This window comes from Camelina sativa, chromosome 16 (assembly GCF_030686135.1).
Source record: "Camelina sativa cultivar CO46 ecotype springtype chromosome 16, ASM3068613v1".
Lineage (NCBI taxonomy): Eukaryota > Viridiplantae > Streptophyta > Magnoliopsida > Brassicales > Brassicaceae > Camelina > Camelina sativa.
The window spans coordinates 19198815-19216601 of NC_141895.1; the positions used below are offsets into that span (position 1 = coordinate 19198815).

The following is a 17787-nucleotide window of genomic DNA, read 5'->3' on the forward strand; positions in this document are numbered from 1 at the left end:
TCAAATTTCAAAATGATAATGTCATTCGGAAAATCTAATCGACTGAAATATTAGCCATATGTATTAGAGTCAATATATATGACAATATGTACAATCGCGAACGTACGTAATGACATTATTATGTGAAATATATATGCATATGTTAGTCATAAACGTGGGAAATGGAGTATCTCTTTATCAAAAAAGAAAAAAAAGAAAGAAAGAAAGAAATGGAGTATAATCATGTAAATGTCACGACACAAATGAGTTCTCACCCGCACAAAATGATAATAAATTTGGAAATTGGAATTTTTATTTCTCCATGTAGACAAGTTTTAGCCGGTAGTTTTCTACTTTCAACTTTCTAAAAAGTCAATACAAAATCGCGAGATACCATATATAACATTTCAACAATGGTAACTTGAGTAATTTCTGGGTCACGAAACCAAATAGCCAGCACTTTTGGATAGCGAAAAAACTTTTGAAGATAAGAGAAAAAGCTTACCCTTGAATAATAGTGAAGCTAGGAAATGGACGAAAGTGTCGCTTCTGGTCAGATCGTTGGTGTAAGGTAGGGCGAATGAGCGAATTCTTGAGTGGGGATCTGTCTATAGGTATTCCCAAAAATGCAGTCCTGGCGGATCTATGGAGAAAAGGGAACTGGAGATTACCACCTGCAAGGTCGGAGACCCAAGTTAGTTATCAAGCTGAATTATCGGCTCTACAACTAACGGAGGAAGAAGACTCTCATACCTGGTGGATTAATGATCGAGTGAAGGACAGTCACTCAACCGATAGGATCTGTTCAGCGCTAGGTGAAGAGTTGCCTTCGGTGCCGTGGCATAAGATTGTTTGGACCTCCGGAGGAATCCCCAAACACAATTTTTTAACTTGGTTGGTTGTATTGAACAGGTGCCCAACTCGTGACCGACTTTTGCAATGGGGATTGCAGGTTGACTCCCGCTGTTTACTCTGCGCGATTGGATCTGAAAGCCGTGATCATCTGTTCTTCAACTGCCCATACAGCTGGTCGCTATGGAGCAAGATCTCTCGCCGCTGCAACCATAACTCTGCACCTTCCTGGACTGGAACAATGAACGGTCTCATCAACTACAAAGGCTCCCGTGAAGCAAGGAAACTCCTACTAATCGCCTGGCAGGCACTGATATACTTCCTTTGGACTGAACGGAATCACAGGTTGCATTGGAACTGTTTTAAGCCAGCTGATCATCTCCTCCATCAGGTTAATCAGCTTGTGCGAAACAGAGCCCTTAGCTTCCGTGATTCCAACCCAACTCTCACCTCCACTCTGCTTGGCCTCTGGTTCGCTGGATCGCACAACTGAAAGGAATGTTACAAAACCCTAATCTCTCGACCTTTTGCGATTTCACCGAAGAGTCATCTCTCACCATTCAATGGAAGAAGACAAAGGTGGTTTGAAACGGTTTAATTGCTACCCGTTTTCTTTTGGTTCAATCGTAACTATCATGGTTCACTTCTGGTTCATTTCTGGTTCCTTCTCAATGGGTATTTTGTAATCGATTATATCTAACTGGGCTTCCAGTATTGAGCTCTCTAGCCCTGTAAACATTTTACGTCTCTGCTTTTTAATTTGAATGCCCTTTAACAAAAAAAAAAAAACAATGGTATTCCGAAAAAAAAATATATATATTTAACATGACTCGTGCCATTATTAACTTTTTTTTTGGGTTATCAAAATTGAAGTGATGATTGTAACGAAAAAAAGTAATATAGAAGTGATGATGTAAGAGGAAAAATATCATAATCAATGATTTGTTAGCGATGTTTTTAGGTATCTATAATATAAATTTAAATTCAAATTTCACTATGATTTTTTTTTTGACGGCATCATGATTTACAAAATTTCTTTTTTCTTTTAAAAAAACTCTAATTAAAAAAGTTCCAAAACCTATATATAATTCTGATTAACTCTGAAAAAAAAAAAAAAGTCGCAAAGAAAATATATGAACATAAAAGACGAATGGGGAGAGATATGTTAAGAATGACATGAGTTTCACTCTCAATCCAAAAGACAGACCAATCAACGAACAAAACCCATTTAATCTGATTGATTCATTTAGGCCACGTCTGTCCCCCTGAGGTGCAGGGCACGAGTCGTCGTCGTCTCTCCATCGATCTCTCATCTTCTTCTTTTCTCCGAAACTTCGTTTTTTTTTTAAATTTGAGTTCGTGTTTTTTTGTTTCCCCTTTCTCAGACCCAAAAATTAGGGTTCAGTTTTATAGCAACAAGGCTCCGTCGTTGTATATAGTCGAAAAGGTTAGTTCAATTGTCTTCAAAATCTTTGCTCAGTTCGATTCTTAAATTCGTGGGTCGTGCTCAAAATTTCGAATTGGTCGATGCTAAATCCAAACCTAGCAAGCACGATTAGTTTTTTTTCTTTTTCAATTGAAGTTTTCCGATTTGGTAGATTTCTATATTAACTTTATATTTCAGGTTCAGACATATGATCGTTTCTAGGTTTCTTTGCGTATATGTAGTGAATAGTTTTATGAAAGTTCCACTTTTGTTTTGAGTTTTATGTTACCTAATTTAAGTGTTTTGCATCTTCTCTGCTTATAGGTGGTTTTAGCTATATGGGTATCTGCAACTGGAACTACGAATACTCTTCATAACTGATGCTTTGAAACCCTTTTGGTACTAGTTCATGCGTTCCACGTATGTACAGCAGCAGCATAAGAAAGGAATGGGAGAGAATCGTCAGATTAGATCACGTTCTTGGAATAGAATGCCAACTAAAAGATGCAGGGCAAATGGGATTAGGGAGGAGTTTATTGTGGTTGACGATGATGAGGTTATCATTCTTGATTTTCCCGAGTCATCTAAAAGCAATGCTTCTGGCACTTCAAGAACTGGGAATAAGTCTATTATGCAGAGAGTGATTAGTATTGACGATGATGATGATGATGATGATGAGGAGGAGGTGGATGAGACAGAAAATGTTCATAAAGCTGGGAGTAGTTCAAGTGGTAACCCTCTTGCCGGTAACTTGCAAACATCTGCGGAAGTGGATAATGATGATTGCCAATTCATTCAAGAAAAATGTGCTAGTTTTAGATTTACAAAATGCAACCAGCCTTTCTCTACAATGCCCTCTTCTGGAATTCGATTTGGTTTAGGTTCTGATACTGACAGTGACTTTTCCGACAGCGACGGTTCTGATTGTGAGATTTTAGAAGGGTCTCATAGAGAGGTCCGCGAGCAGTGGGAACGCGCAGCTTTCTTGAAAAAAATGAAGAAACCTGGTAAAGCTGGTCTGAGTGAGGAGGCCAGTACATCAAATCTCCACTGTGACACTAATTTCAGGCCTGATCTTGAAAGGAGAACTGAACAACATGATCAAGCATCGTTCTTCTCTGCTGCCAGAAATCCAGATGGTAAAAAAGCTGGTCTGAATGAGGAGGCTTGTCCTTCAAATCTCCACTTTGACACTAGAAATCCAGATGGTGGTAAAGAAACCTCTTTTACTTTCTTTGGAACCGATGATAGAATTCCTGATATGGCGGCTAACTTTGGCTCGGTGGAGAAAGACAACAGAGCTAAAAACAGTGCTAATTCTAGTTTTTTCAATGAAGAGGATTTTCAGGGACCATCCCCACTGTCACCCGAAATACGAGTTGAACATGAAAGATTTGATACACCATCAAGTCATTTTACTTCGTCAAATGAACCGATAGATCAAACTAGTTTCAAAAAAGTTGTAGAACAGCCAAACAAAGTTCAAGTTCAATGTGAAACTTCACAGTCGCCAGAAGAGAATCCAAAGAAAAACACCACATATCAACCTCATACCAAGGAAGTTGAAGAAGAAGAAGACGCCTTAAAATTCTCTCCGCCACAGACTTCTGCTGGGGATGGAGTTACAACGCAAAGTAATGGAGCCAGGGGTGAGCACGGGATCTCGAGTTTAGATCAATCAAGAGAACCGATCATTGATCCTATTCCATCTACAAGTGGACAAGTGCAGAGTAGTGACGGTACAGCTCCTGTAGTCGATGTCATGCTTAACAGAGAAATGTTAAAGGAGACTGATGAATACAAGAAAGCACAAGAAGAAGAATGGGAGTCCAGGCAACGACAATTACAAATCCAGGTTTGACCACACTCTGCTCAAACTTCTGAAACTCCCGTTAATTATTGAAAATTTGCCACTGGTGATATAGACTTTTAAGTGTTTCTTTCACCTTCAAAGAACCTATTCATCATAGTTTCTGTCTGCTGAATTATATTGTGCCCTGTTACAGGCAGAAGAAGCTCAGAAGCAACGTAAGAGAAGAAAGTTAGAGAACACGCGACAGTTGGAGATGGAAAGAAGGCAAAAGGAGAGGGTAGAGGAAGTGAGAGAGACACTGAAGAAGGTTTTCTACTTTTCCTCAGTGATTGCTCCTCTGAACAATGCATTGACTTGTTGCTAACACTCATTTTGGTTTTCCATCTCCAAATCACAGGATGAAGAAAGCATGAACATGAAGGAGAAAGTCCGTGCAGAATTAACCAAATCACTTAAACAGCTGGAAATCAGGAGCTTGAACATGGCATCGCTGCTTCGAGGCTTAGGGATTCATGTTGGTGGCGGGACATCTCCTCTGCCAGATGAGGTTAGCCTGATTCTATCTTTACAGTTAGTGTTAACTGCTTTTGTATTCGCATATCATGATCGAAACCATTGTAAAATTTAGGTACATGCAGCGTACAAACGAGCTGTATTAAAATTTCATCCGGACAGAGCATCAAGAGGTGACATTAAACAGCAAGTTGAAGCAGAAGAAAAATTCAAGCTTATTGTACGCATGAAGGACAAATTTTGAGCTTATTGCTCGCTAACATTGACCAACGAAGAAGAAATGTAATGAAAATCATTTTTTTTGTTTCTTAGAAGGGATAATTCTCTGTAAATTAGTTTTTTTGATTATCCAACAGAAACAACAAAATTGTGTTGGTAGGTTTGAAAAAGGGAATAATAGAGGCACTGGTATCAACGTCTTCTCTTCTTGCCTTTGCCTTTACCAAGTTGTCCAGATTTGAAAGCATGTTCTTGTTCCTGAAGAAAAGCCCAATTTTTGCCATGTTTCTCTGCTCTCTCTTGTTCATGCACAGCCTTCTCTTTTGCTTTAACAGTGCTCATGAACTCGTTGTCTTTGCGAAGCTCACGCACTGCTCCTTTGGCCTCCTGTTTCAACTTTCTCTTCAACTTTTTGACGTCAGAACGGTACTTGTCTGGATCGTAATCCCTGCCTTGAACAAAGCTGCACAACAATTGTATACAACCCGTTACAGAGATCATCCTATGTGGCCTCTGTAATTATAAACTGAGTGAGAGTGAATGCAAGTGGGACTTACTTCTCTTCAAATTTGGGATTGACCATTTTGATGGGTACTGGCTTATGCTTACGCATAGAGAGTGGTTTGCGTTCCTTGTGATGCTCTTCGGTTTTCGTTTCGATGAGCTTTGCGACATCCTCTAATTTATCCTTGAGAGTTTGTGGGATATTTTCTTGGTTCCCAATTTGGTGTAATAAAGTTGAGATGGGTATGAATATCTCTGGAAAGGAACTCAATCCTCCGTTTATCTCCACAAACCCTCTAAGAGTCTCACATACACTTGAAAGGATGCTTGCTCTGTTGAACCAAAGCCAACATTATTACAATACACACTTTTTGCTGGCTTGGTGTCTAAAAAAGAAAATAGAGTTCAGAAGTGAGAACATACCTGAAATCATCAGAGCTGAAATATGGAGAGTCTGCTGGCTCATCCATTATCTTTAGGAAGTTCAGAGGCATGACCTCCTTCACGTCGTCTTGTATGCACAGCAATGGAGTCAGCGATTTTAATTCCATGAAATGATAAAACTGTAACAAGATATACCACGGCTTATTAGCCCAGTATTTGATAGAAGTTCAAGATATACGACAGGTCATTCAGCACAACATGAGTTCCATGTAATGATAAAACAGCTGCCTATGCATGTCTTCAATTCTTAGGTACAGTATTGAACATCTATCAATTTAAATCGTAAGCACAATACAAAACTAGGCCTTATTAAATAATGTACCTCAGATTCTTCAGATGATGGTGATTTTTTGTCTGAAGCGGCCATCAGGAGAGTTCGGATAAATAATATGGCTTCAGGACAGAACCTTTTAGATTGTTTAGCAACCTACAGTACATTTTCGTTTGCATGAGAAAATGAATATGGAAACTGCCAAGGAAAGAACGTCGGGATCAACTTCTCCTTACCAACAGAACAATGGAGCATAAAAAGGAACCTATGGCAATATCACGACCAGAGGAGATGGGACAACGCATGAGATATTCACACATCAACAATATCGATGGGGTCATCACAGCATGGCGAAAGTCAGAGCACGGAAAAATCATGGACCAGAGCCGCAAGAGAAACAATGTTTTCAAGGAAGGCCAGCATCCATCCTCTGAAAGAATGTTTCTGAACTAGTTAGGGTAAAAAGATGGAATAGGCATGTTTCTCAAAGAACACTAAAATTCAAGGTTATGGAAGCATCACAAACCAGGATTCTTGATAGCCTCGCAAAACTGTGCACGGGTCTTTAAAAGCCGCTGGCGAGCACATATTGCAGCAAAGTAGGGGATCTCCATGCTCATCTCAATTAAAGGTTTGACAAGCATATTTAGTAACTCATAGTTCAAGGGCTTCTTGCTTGTAAGAACGGCAAAATACTGCAACAGAATACCGTAAAAGACCTGGATGACAGACAATAACAAACAGTCAGAAAGCAATTGAGGCATGAACCAGTTCAAGGGCCTGAAAACAAAAAACAAAACTGCAAGCAGGTAGATCTTTGAAAGCTATAATAAACCATACCTGCATCTTTTTTCGGTTTTCAGCTTTAATCTTAATTGAGTGTGCTATCCGGATTCGGTTGACAATTAAAATAACATCTGCATTTGAACAATCTTCCACAAGAGCAAGCAATTCCTCAAAATTCTGTGGAGCATCAATCATGAAAGGAATATCACGCTGCGTGGAACTCAATTTCATCATATTAGTTTTTTGTTTCACTGTTCCAGACAACCCTTCTCCTTTATACGGAGCAGCATCGTCATTCTTCAACTTTTTGTGTACTGTTGGCTCCACTTCTTCTTCATCATCATCTTCATCTTCATCTTCCAGCTCATCCCCTAGCTCATCATCACTTTGTTCCCAGTCTTTTAAATGATGAACTTTTCTCTGTTTCTCATCACCCCCATCTAACTCACAATCATCATCATCATCATCTTCTTCTTCTTCTTCATTTTCTGAATCCTCAGACGATCCATCATTCTCATCACTTTCTGAATTATCAACATCGTCCTTTTTTTCAAGAACATCATCAATCCATCCCCTTTTTGGCTTCTCTTCTTCCACTGAGAAGGAATCACCAAGATCGTCGCCAGAAATGGCCATTGGCCTCTTTGTTAATTCCTCACCGCCAGTTTCCTCGTCCCCATCGCTCAACTCATCAGTTTCCTGCATCCTTTTCTTACGCTCTTCCTAGGAGTGTTGAAAATTTGTATCAATATTAAATTATGTCAACCGTAAGACCTTGACTTCACAATAAGATAAACCCTTCTCTTTATAGTTTAACAGTCAGAATGTAAAACTGCAATGGCTTTCGACAGACATACCTCAAGATCCTCTAATTTTTCTCGCTCTTTCTGGGCTATTTCTTCAGGTGTCTTTGTCCTCTCAGAAGGACGAGCACGAATCTCCATTGCCATAGCATTCAGAATGTTTACATAAGGATTGCCTTTCTCCTGCAGACAAAAGGATTACATCACGCAAAAAAAAAATCATGAACTAAGAAGCCTGATAAGACTCATATAGATACATATGCTCAGTATTTAAACAACTATAAACTGTGATCATTTTTCACCTCTTCGACATCAAAAGGCTTAGTTAAACTCTCCATCGCCTGAGAATTCACCAAGGACTCGAAGTTTTTATCCAGCTCATCCATTAGCTTTTCTTTTTCGTCCTTTTGCTTAGCTTTCTCCATCTAAAGACCACAAAATTTAACAAATCATCAACTGCAAATTGACCCACCATGCAAAAGAAAATACAAGAAAAAACAGAGGAATAATCACCCTGCCAAGTTTGCTCTTCATAATGATCTCTTCCATGACTTCCTTCTTGCTCTTATGCCTCTGTAGAGAGAATCCAAGAATATCATTAGGACCTTACGAGTCAACCTCAAGGTAAACTACACCCAGACATTTAAGAGACCAGTTGTTCTTACCACTTCCTCTCCAGATGCTTCAACCTGTTTGTTTCTGTTCAGATGCTTCATCCCTGTGCCAGAGAGTGGTTTAGACAATATTAGCTTTGCCAAGGTTAACAGACACAATAAATGTTGAAGAAGCAGCACTTCCTGATAATACAAACTTTTTTCAAAATGTCAATGTAACCATAAACATTTGGCAACAATTCAATCTCTGCACCAGCATCTCTATAATTCAATATACTAGGGCACTAGCAAAAAGTGTTAGCAAGAAAAACATACTCTTCGATTCAGAAGCTTCCAGATCATCATCTTGAAGATCTTCATCTGACAAAAGTCCAGAATCAAAATCATCCCTAACAGAAGAACCACCAAGAGCACCATCTTCATAAATATCTTCTTCACCATCAGACAAATTATACATGCTCTTCTTCGCTAGTTTCAACTACAATCACCATACACAAAAAAAAAAGATCAGTTTTTGATCCCCAAGTTTTAAATTTTCAATGTCTTTACACATCAAAATAAACTAACCTGACGCTCTCTCTGCGATCGAATTATACCCTTATCAAACTCTCCAAGCTCATCGTTCTGTTCTCCAATACGCTTATCCAAAAAAACCGAAGCTTTCAAGCTCCGCTCATACTCTTTCTCCAATGTGTTCTTCCTCTTATCAACAGCGAGGGTTCTAGAGACACTGATGCGTCGTTCTTCTCCTTTACGCTTCTTTCCGAGGATTTCGAACTTCTGGCGAGACGTAATTGATTCAAATGGGTTAACCACTTTTTTCGGCTTGGCTTTCATGGCGACTGCATCTGGTCCCGTTCTTCTTTCGCCTTTTTTGTTTGGCTTCTTCTTCGTTTTGTTATCTTTCCCCATGATTTCTTTTGTTTCTCCGGCGGCGGCGATGACGACGGTGGTGGCTAGGGTTTACTAGTAAACGAATAGGGTTTTGGGAGATTTTGTTTTTAACCTAACACGAATAGCTCAGAGCCTCAGACTACAAAATAGAAGAAGAAGAGGAAACGGGCGGGTGGGCGGACGGGTCAGATAAAGTACGATCCATAAGCCCAATTTAATTAAAAAGGCCCAAAGCCCATGTTTTACAATAACATAAGATTTACCTTGCTTTAACACTTGTACAATGACAGTAAAAAATCTCAACCTTCGACTAACACACACCGAACAAGACATTTCTATGATAAGCATTACGAACTTTTTAATTGGCTAATTAAAGATCAGTTATGACAATTCTACTACTTAAAAAAAAAAAATTAGAATTATGTTACATAACACATATGGTCCGTAACAATTATCGGTTGGCAGGAATTAGTGTTGGGACCTACGGCTTGATGATGATGAACATGATGAAGAAGAAGGGCCAACGACCCAACACTCAATGTCTAATAATAATAACACAAAAGAGTTGAGACATCATTATTCATACCCAAAGCAATACAAAACTAAGTAAATAAGAGAAATAAAGTTTGGATACAAAAGTATAAGTAAAATAGCCATCATTATTCACCCACAATGGGTTTTGATAACTAGAGACCGGAGAAAGATGATTACAAAGGAACTCACCAAAATGATTAATCTATGTGCTTAGAATTCGATAAACATGGAATGAAATAAAGAAAGAAAAAAATAGTTGGTGCACAAGATTAGTGATTGCAAATTTCACAACAATTCTATATCCCATGAGATTTGTCCATCATTATATTCATTCACTCACAATGGGTTTTGATAACTAGACCCGGTCACCCGGAGAAACATAATTACAAAATAACTCACGTAAATGATTAATCTTCGGGTTTAAAATTTGAAAAACATGGAACGAAATAAGAATAAAAACATATAGTAGTATTTATTAGTTATGATTTGGTGCACAAGTCATTGCAAAGGTCACAACGATTCTATAGGCCATGAGATTGTAAATGTGGATGTCGGTTCTATATATACACGTACAAAGTACACATTTAGCAAGTTTAAGTGCAACGCGTCTAAATTGGGGAGCTACCAAAAGCAAGGATAATAATTTACTCTTTAAATAACATTGTGGCTACTACTAAACATGGGTATAAAAGTGAGAAACTGAGGATTACGTATATAAAAGTGTGGGGAGCTACCAAAAGCAAGATCATAATTACTCATTATCATATTAGCTCTTAATCTCATTTACTTTCTCCACCATCTTATAACATCTTCTTGTCCAATTCTTTTGAGAAAGAGAGATAGAGAGAGAGAGAGAGAGAGAGAGAAAGAATGGGAAAGAAAGGAGACGGGTTCTTTCTAAGCAGGATAAGGGCTAATGTAAGAGTCCAACCACCGACAACTACGAGCCAGCATGGCTGCAGCCACGAGCCTCCAAGCTCCTCCACAGAGATAAAAGGAAGAAGAATCATGGTCGTGGTTGATTCTTGCTCGGAGGCTAAAAACGCTCTTCTTTGGACTCTCTCGCACTGTGCTCAGCCTCAAGATTACATTCTTCTTCTTTACTTTTTTAAAGCTAAACCCTCTCAATCAGGTCAATTCTCTCTTTCTTCATATTTTTGTTTTCCCACAAAATGATTCTTATTATATAGCATGTTTCGTTCTCTAGGTGCTCTAGCTACCAAAGAAGAAGATGAAGAAGAAGAAGAAGAATCTTATGACAAACCCATAGCGTCAAGAGCTAATAAAAAAGTTTTAGCCTTGAAAAACATTTGTGAGCTTAAAAGACCTGAGGTTCGTTATACGTTTCTTTACCATACACCTTTTTTTTTCTACATAACATTTATAAAAAATTCAACGATTATTATTTTTTGAACAATTCATCATTTATGTATATTCTCGGAAATAACAATATGGTTAAATTGTATAAATGAATAAAATCTATATCGCACATTCTTCTTCACAATTGTAGTTGGCGATCAACAATTTTGATCGATCTTTACTTTAAAGTGAATTGTTCATTCCATTTTGCGCTACACAGATCGTTATATGTTCATACAATATTGATTAACACTTCATTATAATATCCTTTTAACTAGATAATCCACTTTCACCATGTATTTATTCAAAACATTTTTTTTTCTTACTTTTTTTTTTTATATTTAGAAAGAAATCAAAACAATAATTTGTTGAATTAGGTAAAGACAGAAGTGGTGGTTGTAAAAGGTGACGAGAAGGGTCCGACCATAGTAAAAGAAGCAAAAGAAAGAGAGGCTTCCTTGCTGGTTCTAGGCCAGAAGAAACAGCACGCTACGTGGCGGTTACTAATGGTATGGGCATCGCAGGCCCGACCCGTGACGTCCAAACACGACTTTGTAGAGTATTGCATCAACAACTCTCCTTGTATGGCCATTGCGGTTCGTAAGAGAGGCAAGAAGCTCGGTGGTTACACTCTTACAACTAAGTGCCACAAAGACTTCTGGCTTTTGGCATGATTGTTTCTAGTATTTACTTTTCTTATCTAAATTAATATAACCCTTTTAAGAGTGTATGATTGTTTCTAGTATTTACTTTTCTTATATAATTAATCATGGTTGTGGTTTGATAAAGCTGTCGACAGAAACAAAAATCATAGTTGTTGTTTATGGATTTTTTGGTGCAATTTTTATATGAGTTTACTTCTTCCAAAATGTATTTTGTTTTCAGATGTAAAAAATTTAGGGCGTGACTGGTTCAAATGCTGCGGTTGCGGGAGATTGCGGAAGCGGGCAATTGCGGTTTCAAGCGTTATTAAGCTTTTTGAACGACTGGTTTAGCGATTTAAAATTGGTGCGTTTGCGGGAAGTTTACGACTGGTTGACCAGCGGGTGCAATAGCGGTTGGAACATAATTAATGTGATATATAATATATAAATGTTTAAAAACACAAAAAATTTAATTAAACTTGATTTATAATTTAAATTTATTAAAAAATACTAAAATATTTATTCAAAAAACAAATAAATTTTATATTGAAATACTTATTCCTTTATGCATTTCGCTTTTCACCAAAAATTTGATAAATGACAAAACATATGCTTTAGATCGTAGATCTGTTCTCTTTTCTCTTAGATCGTGGGTCAGTAGTTGCATCAGTAGGAATGGTTAAGTGAGAGTTGAGAAGAGTCATTGGTGATTTGTTTTAATATTTTTCACAAATAATCTTATTTTTTAAAAATGTCTGATGAAATATTATATTTATTTAGATTTTTTTGAACTTATGTGCGTTGTGTCATTAAATTTACATCAAGTTTTCTGGGTTATTGTTAATTGGAATATTATTTTCTTCTAATTGTTTATTTTATAATATCTGTAATCGTATCCGTACTTCATTTTCTCTCATCCTTAATGAATAAAATGGTTAGATAGATAATATAACACAAAAGAATTTCATTATCATTGATTTTTTTTAAGTTTTATATATAAAAAAAAAAATTCCAACCGCAATCGCCCGCAACCGCAAACACTTACAGGAAGCAGCTTTTGGAATTCAGTGGTTTGAAGCGGTTGAAAGCGATTAAGAGCGATTAAAAGCGTTTTATGTGATTGGTTCTAATCGCTAGCAACCACTACCACCCGTAAACGCAACGTTTGCGGGAGGTAGTGGGAGAACCAGTCAACACAGTTGCATATACATACAGGCAGCACATATATCATCAACCAATAAAAAGAGGGTTTGTTTTAAAAATAGAAAAAAATATCTGCAACTTGGTTTTGTGATTAAAGTTGCGATTTGGCATATATCAAGTTAAGTGTAATCACCATAATTATCTTTCCCTTTTTCTTTTGAAACCAATTACTATCTTTCCTTTCTTGTGCTAAGAAGCACATATTTTATATTTGTTACAAATTTATAATTAAAACTTCAATAAGATTTATAAATAAAATTTTCAAGTCTACAATTTTTTTGGGAGATTCTCAAAAATAGCATCAAAATAAGTTTTTTTCCCAAAACTAGCACAATATCTCTAAAGCTCCAAAAATAGCACTAATTAATCTTTAAATTAGTTTCTAAATTCAAAACACTAAACCATACCCCTCAAAAATATACCCTAAATTGAAATTGAGAACCCAAACCTAAAAAACAAAATTTTAAAAATTAGTTTTAAATATTTTAATGTGTTGAATAGTGCTATTTTTGGAAATTTATGGAATATATGTTGTCCATAAAATTTGTATTAATGCTATTTTAGTAGATATATATATATATATATATTTTCTTGCATTAAGTGTAAATTGAAAAAAAAATAATAACTCCACATTCCAAAAAGAGTCAAAGTTCTTAAACTCTTTTGGCATGCCACGTCATAAAATATCCCACACAATCTCCACGTTTCCTTGTGTTGCTCTCCAAAGAATCTTACTTGGCTGCGATTACGGGACCAAAGCTTCCTCATTGTTCAAGTTTGTTGCTTTTTTTTCTCACGCTTAATTTTATTCGTTCCGCTCTTTTTTTTTCTCTCTATTCCTTTGAGTTTTCAGTAAGATCGATCCAAAGGTATGAGAACACAACAAACATTAATCAAATTTCTTATGTTCATCTGCCCTCTTCTTCTATGTCCTGTCTTTTCAGAAAACTCGTGATTAATTACCATAATCACCTACTTGATTAACTCAATTCTTGTGTGTTTTATTATTGGTGATCTCCATTTAATAAGTTTACATATTAATTCAGGTCAATGGGTATTCTACTTTGTTGTTTTCGAATTACGGAACACGTTGATGAATCTCGACCAAGAATCAGAGGCTTCACTAACCCACTAACGAATAACTTTTCCCCCAAGGTATCTCCACATATTTAAACCTCAATTCCTTTTCTTGTTCTCCCAAAAACTAAACGAAGAGCTTAACACTTTCAAATTTGATCCAGTTCAAGCAACTATTTGAAAGCCTAGAAAGAGGAGAAATCTCCTGTGTCGCTGACGAAGAAGAAGACGTTTGCCCGACATGTTTCTATGGTAAACAAAGAATTGTAAAACTCGGAATTTATATTTAGGAGTTTTGAGTGAGTGAGTGTTAATAATTCAATTACTATTGTAAATGGAGACAGAGTACATTGAGGAGAACCCCAAGATAGTTTTGCAATGTGGACATATGTTTCACCTTGCATGCATCTATGAATGGATGGAGAGAAGTGAAGCTTGTCCCTTTTGTTCCAAGGTTAATTTTTTATGTATCTTAACATATATTTCTTCTTATGACCATATTTGTTTTTGGAAAGTAAGAAATTGGGTTTGATTTATATGTTTGTGATTTCACATGCAGACAATGCTTTTCTTGAAGGGTGACGAAATTACAGAGCATGTGGAGTAAAGATAAGATGGAGTAACAATTATTCTTCTTCAACAATTTGGAAAATTTTGATTAAATTATTTTTGGCTAAATTAATAATTTCATTGTGGTGTTTAATGGTTTTTTTTTTTTGGCAAACAATGATATATATATATATATATATATTCTTGTTTGTGATATAATTCATTTGGGACAAGTTTTAGGAGGTGGGTAGAAAAATCTCCTTTATCTCTTCTGTTTTGATCTACAATTCTTATGTATACTTTTTTTTTGTTCGTTGAATATAATCAACAAAGTTTGTGCTTTTTTTCTTCAATTAGAACAATTATAAAATTTTATTGGTGTCAATTGTACCCATCATAACACTCAATGTGCCTCAGCTCCTATCTTGAACAAGCCAATTTTTTTGTTGTTGTTCGAGAAAGCAAACAAGACTGATTGAGTATTATTCTTATTTTTTTTGTTGAAACAATGGTCTTCAATCCAAAAAATATGTATTTTTTTCTTTATTATATGATCTTTGCATAATACGAGGACTAAACTCAAAATTAATTACGGTAAATATATAAATTGCCCTGTTTTGGTTAAATATATAAATTGCGGTTTTATGAGTGAAGCGGAAGTGATGGCTTGAGATTGACCATATATGATGTTGTATTTGATTGGAGTTATGAAGCGTTGTGCTTAAACCATGTGGTTGGACGGATTTACCGTAGTGTGCCAGAGTTAAATGACTCATGAAAACACTTCTGACAATACTTGTCTGTGAAGGTAAGGAAGCTAATAGCTTTGAAGAAGTCTTTTGGACATCTTGAAGACGAGATCAACTTGGATCTGAAACGACACTTGTCGTGTAAAAGCATAAATTTTAGGGATTATGGGATGGACTTCACTACAGATTGACCTTGGAGGTGGCCGTGAGAGTTTCACCGTTGATTGGTGACAATGGTAGCAGAGGTGAAGATTGGTACGTTGTGGTTACAAAAAGGAAGAAGACATGATTTTTTTTTTCTTTTTAACTAATGAAAAGAATATCAATTGAAGAGAAGAAAGAAGTGTTTGAAGCATATAACTTAAGAATTAGATGGAAATTTGAAGAAAAAAAGTTTGATCGTTAGATGGCAACTTGAGCATAAGCTGCTCTGATACCATATTGAAGGTTGATGAGAGAAGAACACCTTAGTATTTAGGAAATAGTATATTGACTCTCACAATCATAAGCTTTTAGATTACATAGAATTATATAGTACAAGAGTTTCTTAAACTACCATGATTGGAAATATAAAAATATCTATATAATAAAAATATAATATATTGTTATTAATCTTCTGATCTTCTAGATCTCTTTATCGGCTTCACTTCTTTGGTTTCGTGGGGAGACACATTTTCTCTATTTGGTTGAGGTCTTACAAGGGAGATGGAACCCATGAAGATCCAAATGGCGGGCAGATCGTGTTTTGTGGGTTTGACCAGAACCACTTTTGGGGAGAGAACACACATATCTTCCTGTGATGTTACCAAGCAACGGGTTTTCGAAGATCAGAATGTCCCTCGTTAGTAACATAACAGTTGATCTTTCTACTAAAGAATGCATAACAATTGAAATTGATATTTGGTTTGAATATAGATGAAATTGATAGATATATAGATCTGTTTTATTCAAGAAATTATGATAGAGATATAGTTCCGGAACTATATATATATATATATATATATATATATATATATCAATTTCATCTATACTCAAACCAAACTAATAAAAAATCTGAGTATCTCTAAATTGTGCAAGAGTGACTTCAAGTTGTTGCGTTGGTCTCCTAAATCCTCTTAATCATGCATTTCTGCTCTGTTAACTTCTTCAACTAATTTCATCAGCATCATTTGTGTATTTTTAACGAAAAAATTAAGCAAAAAGTATGCAAAACATATATAAAATAAGGTTTCATGTTTTGTTTTTATGTATATGTTTTATACTTTAATAACTAATTGGTCATTGCTACTTTTAAAATATAAATTAATAGTTGATTTAAATATTGTGAAATTATCTATATATACATTCTGCAAGTACATTTTGTAAAAAAAAATCTTCTGAGTTCCAAACTCTTTACAACCCTATGCTATTGATATTTTTTGGTTATTAAAAAAAATTGAAAACTAATATTTATCATATATAACAAAAATTCCTAAAATCACATCCTAATAAATCCCAATATTCATTTTCCAATTTTCTTCTCTCATTTCCTCCTTATATGATTTCATTTGTTTTTAAAATTATTTTATTACATAAACATATGTATAATAAAAATACAAGTTTTTAGCAGATGTTGCAATTTGATTTTGAATAAAGACATTTGGAGCTACTCAAAATTTAATTTTGGTTAAAATCTAGTTGATACAAAATTACTCAACATTTAAATAGAGCTACTCAAGAGTGAAAATTTACATTTTGAGTAAAGACATTTGGAGTTACTCAACAGCTACTAGAAACATTTTGAGTAATAACAGAGCTCAAGAGTAAAAACATTTTGAGTTACTCAAGAGTTGTATTTTTCACTCAAAAGTGAAAATCAAGATGCAAATTACAACTGAACTTAAATTTCATACTTAGAAAACCAAAATAAATCATTGATAACATTTATGAGTTATATATGAAATAGACTCATAACTCAACTTAAATCATTGACACTTTGACAGTTTGATACTATATACTCCATCTATTTCAAAATATAAGATGTTTTAGAGAAGTTTTTTGTTTTATAATATATGATGTTTTCAAGTTTCTATGCAACTTTTAGATTAGTTTAGTATTTTATATTATACAGTATTGTTTCTGATTGGTTGAACTTGTTAAAAATAAAAAGTTTTTAATCTGCGTGTTTTAGCTAAAACATCCTGTATTTTGAAACAGAGAGAGTATTTGTTACTAGTCACACAGAATACGGTACATGACTCCATGTATAATATTTAATATTTATGGTGAGTGGGGCTGGGGGAGATGGCAGAACGTTCACTACATCTAAAATGGCTCTATTTGTGTAGATAAAAATTACAAACTAATCAGCATCTAGGACTAGGACAAATAGATTAAATCACAGTTATTGCCTTATTGGTTTATTTTTCCTTCCAGACTAAATCGCAGCTTTCGGTTAGTCCACAACTAGTTAAACATTAATGGATTCGATTTTGGTTTGCGTTTATAGGACCCAAACACTAAAGTTGGCTCGGTGTAATAACGAGCACTTTTGCCACTTCTAATTTTAATCCAA

At 35.6% G+C, this 17787-nt stretch overlaps 4 protein-coding genes across 4 annotated transcripts; 3 read left to right on the forward strand and 1 right to left on the reverse strand.

Annotated features, from left to right (window-relative positions):
- Positions 1-1923: 1923 nt before the first annotated feature.
- Positions 1924-4998, forward strand: LOC104750740 (uncharacterized). Its single transcript, XM_010472580.3, has 5 exons — positions 1924-2278; positions 2582-4112; positions 4264-4377; positions 4468-4617; positions 4699-4998. Exons 2-5 carry the CDS (start codon positions 2667-2669, stop codon positions 4825-4827), a joined length of 1839 nt encoding a protein of 612 aa, XP_010470882.1. The 5' UTR covers positions 1924-2278; positions 2582-2666; the 3' UTR covers positions 4828-4998.
- On the reverse strand, positions 4811-9449 carry LOC104750739 (uncharacterized). The gene is made up of 13 exons (XM_087490701.1): positions 8792-9449; positions 8540-8702; positions 8276-8328; positions 8124-8183; positions 7913-8035; positions 7665-7793; positions 6862-7530; positions 6548-6740; positions 6258-6451; positions 6073-6177; positions 5730-5869; positions 5360-5638; positions 4811-5265 (listed from the first exon to the last, which is right to left on the reverse strand). The coding sequence occupies exons 1-13, from the start codon at positions 9134-9136 to the stop codon at positions 4995-4997; spliced, it is 2724 nt and encodes a 907-aa protein (XP_087346827.1). The 5' UTR covers positions 9137-9449; the 3' UTR covers positions 4811-4994.
- An 826-nt stretch (positions 9450-10275) lies between these two features.
- LOC104750741 (uncharacterized) lies at positions 10276-11880 on the forward strand. The gene is made up of 3 exons (XM_010472581.3): positions 10276-10784; positions 10860-10984; positions 11389-11880. Exons 1-3 carry the CDS (start codon positions 10523-10525, stop codon positions 11683-11685), a joined length of 684 nt encoding a protein of 227 aa, XP_010470883.2. The 5' UTR covers positions 10276-10522; the 3' UTR covers positions 11686-11880.
- Positions 11881-13651: 1771 nt separating this feature from the next.
- Positions 13652-14825, forward strand: LOC104750742 (putative E3 ubiquitin-protein ligase RHB1A). Its single transcript, XM_010472582.2, has 5 exons — positions 13652-13727; positions 13905-14013; positions 14100-14187; positions 14280-14389; positions 14495-14825. The coding sequence occupies exons 2-5, from the start codon at positions 13909-13911 to the stop codon at positions 14540-14542; spliced, it is 351 nt and encodes a 116-aa protein (XP_010470884.2). The 5' UTR covers positions 13652-13727; positions 13905-13908; the 3' UTR covers positions 14543-14825.
- The last annotated feature ends 2962 nt before the right edge of the window (positions 14826-17787 follow it).

What these genes read in the sequence shown, in the direction of transcription:
- LOC104750740 (XM_010472580.3), top strand. Translation starts at nt 2,667, where the DNA reads ATGCGTTCCACGTATGTACAGCAGCAGCATAAGAAAGGAATGGGAGAG. An exon ending in AACGACAATTACAAATCCAG is followed by an intron (nt 4,113 to 4,263) that starts GTTTGACCACAC and finishes GCCCTGTTACAG; the next exon opens with GCAGAAGAAGCTCAGAAGCA. An exon ending in CATCTCCTCTGCCAGATGAG is followed by an intron (nt 4,618 to 4,698) that starts GTTAGCCTGATT and finishes TGTAAAATTTAG; the next exon opens with GTACATGCAGCGTACAAACG.
- LOC104750739 (XM_087490701.1), bottom strand. Translation starts at nt 9,136, where the DNA reads ATGGGGAAAGATAACAAAACGAAGAAGAAGCCAAACAAAAAAGGCGAA. An exon ending in CGAGGCTATCAAGAATCCTG is followed by an intron (nt 6,452 to 6,547) that starts GTTTGTGATGCT and finishes ACATTCTTTCAG; the next exon opens with AGGATGGATGCTGGCCTTCC. An exon ending in CATCATCTGAAGAATCTGAG is followed by an intron (nt 5,870 to 6,072) that starts GTACATTATTTA and finishes ATCTTGTTACAG; the next exon opens with TTTTATCATTTCATGGAATT.
- LOC104750741 (XM_010472581.3), top strand. Translation starts at nt 10,523, where the DNA reads ATGGGAAAGAAAGGAGACGGGTTCTTTCTAAGCAGGATAAGGGCTAAT. An exon ending in AGCTAAACCCTCTCAATCAG is followed by an intron (nt 10,785 to 10,859) that starts GTCAATTCTCTC and finishes TTCGTTCTCTAG; the next exon opens with GTGCTCTAGCTACCAAAGAA. An exon ending in GTGAGCTTAAAAGACCTGAG is followed by an intron (nt 10,985 to 11,388) that starts GTTCGTTATACG and finishes TTGTTGAATTAG; the next exon opens with GTAAAGACAGAAGTGGTGGT.
- LOC104750742 (XM_010472582.2), top strand. Translation starts at nt 13,909, where the DNA reads ATGGGTATTCTACTTTGTTGTTTTCGAATTACGGAACACGTTGATGAA. An exon ending in TTGCCCGACATGTTTCTATG is followed by an intron (nt 14,188 to 14,279) that starts GTAAACAAAGAA and finishes AAATGGAGACAG; the next exon opens with AGTACATTGAGGAGAACCCC. An exon ending in CTTGTCCCTTTTGTTCCAAG is followed by an intron (nt 14,390 to 14,494) that starts GTTAATTTTTTA and finishes TTTCACATGCAG; the next exon opens with ACAATGCTTTTCTTGAAGGG.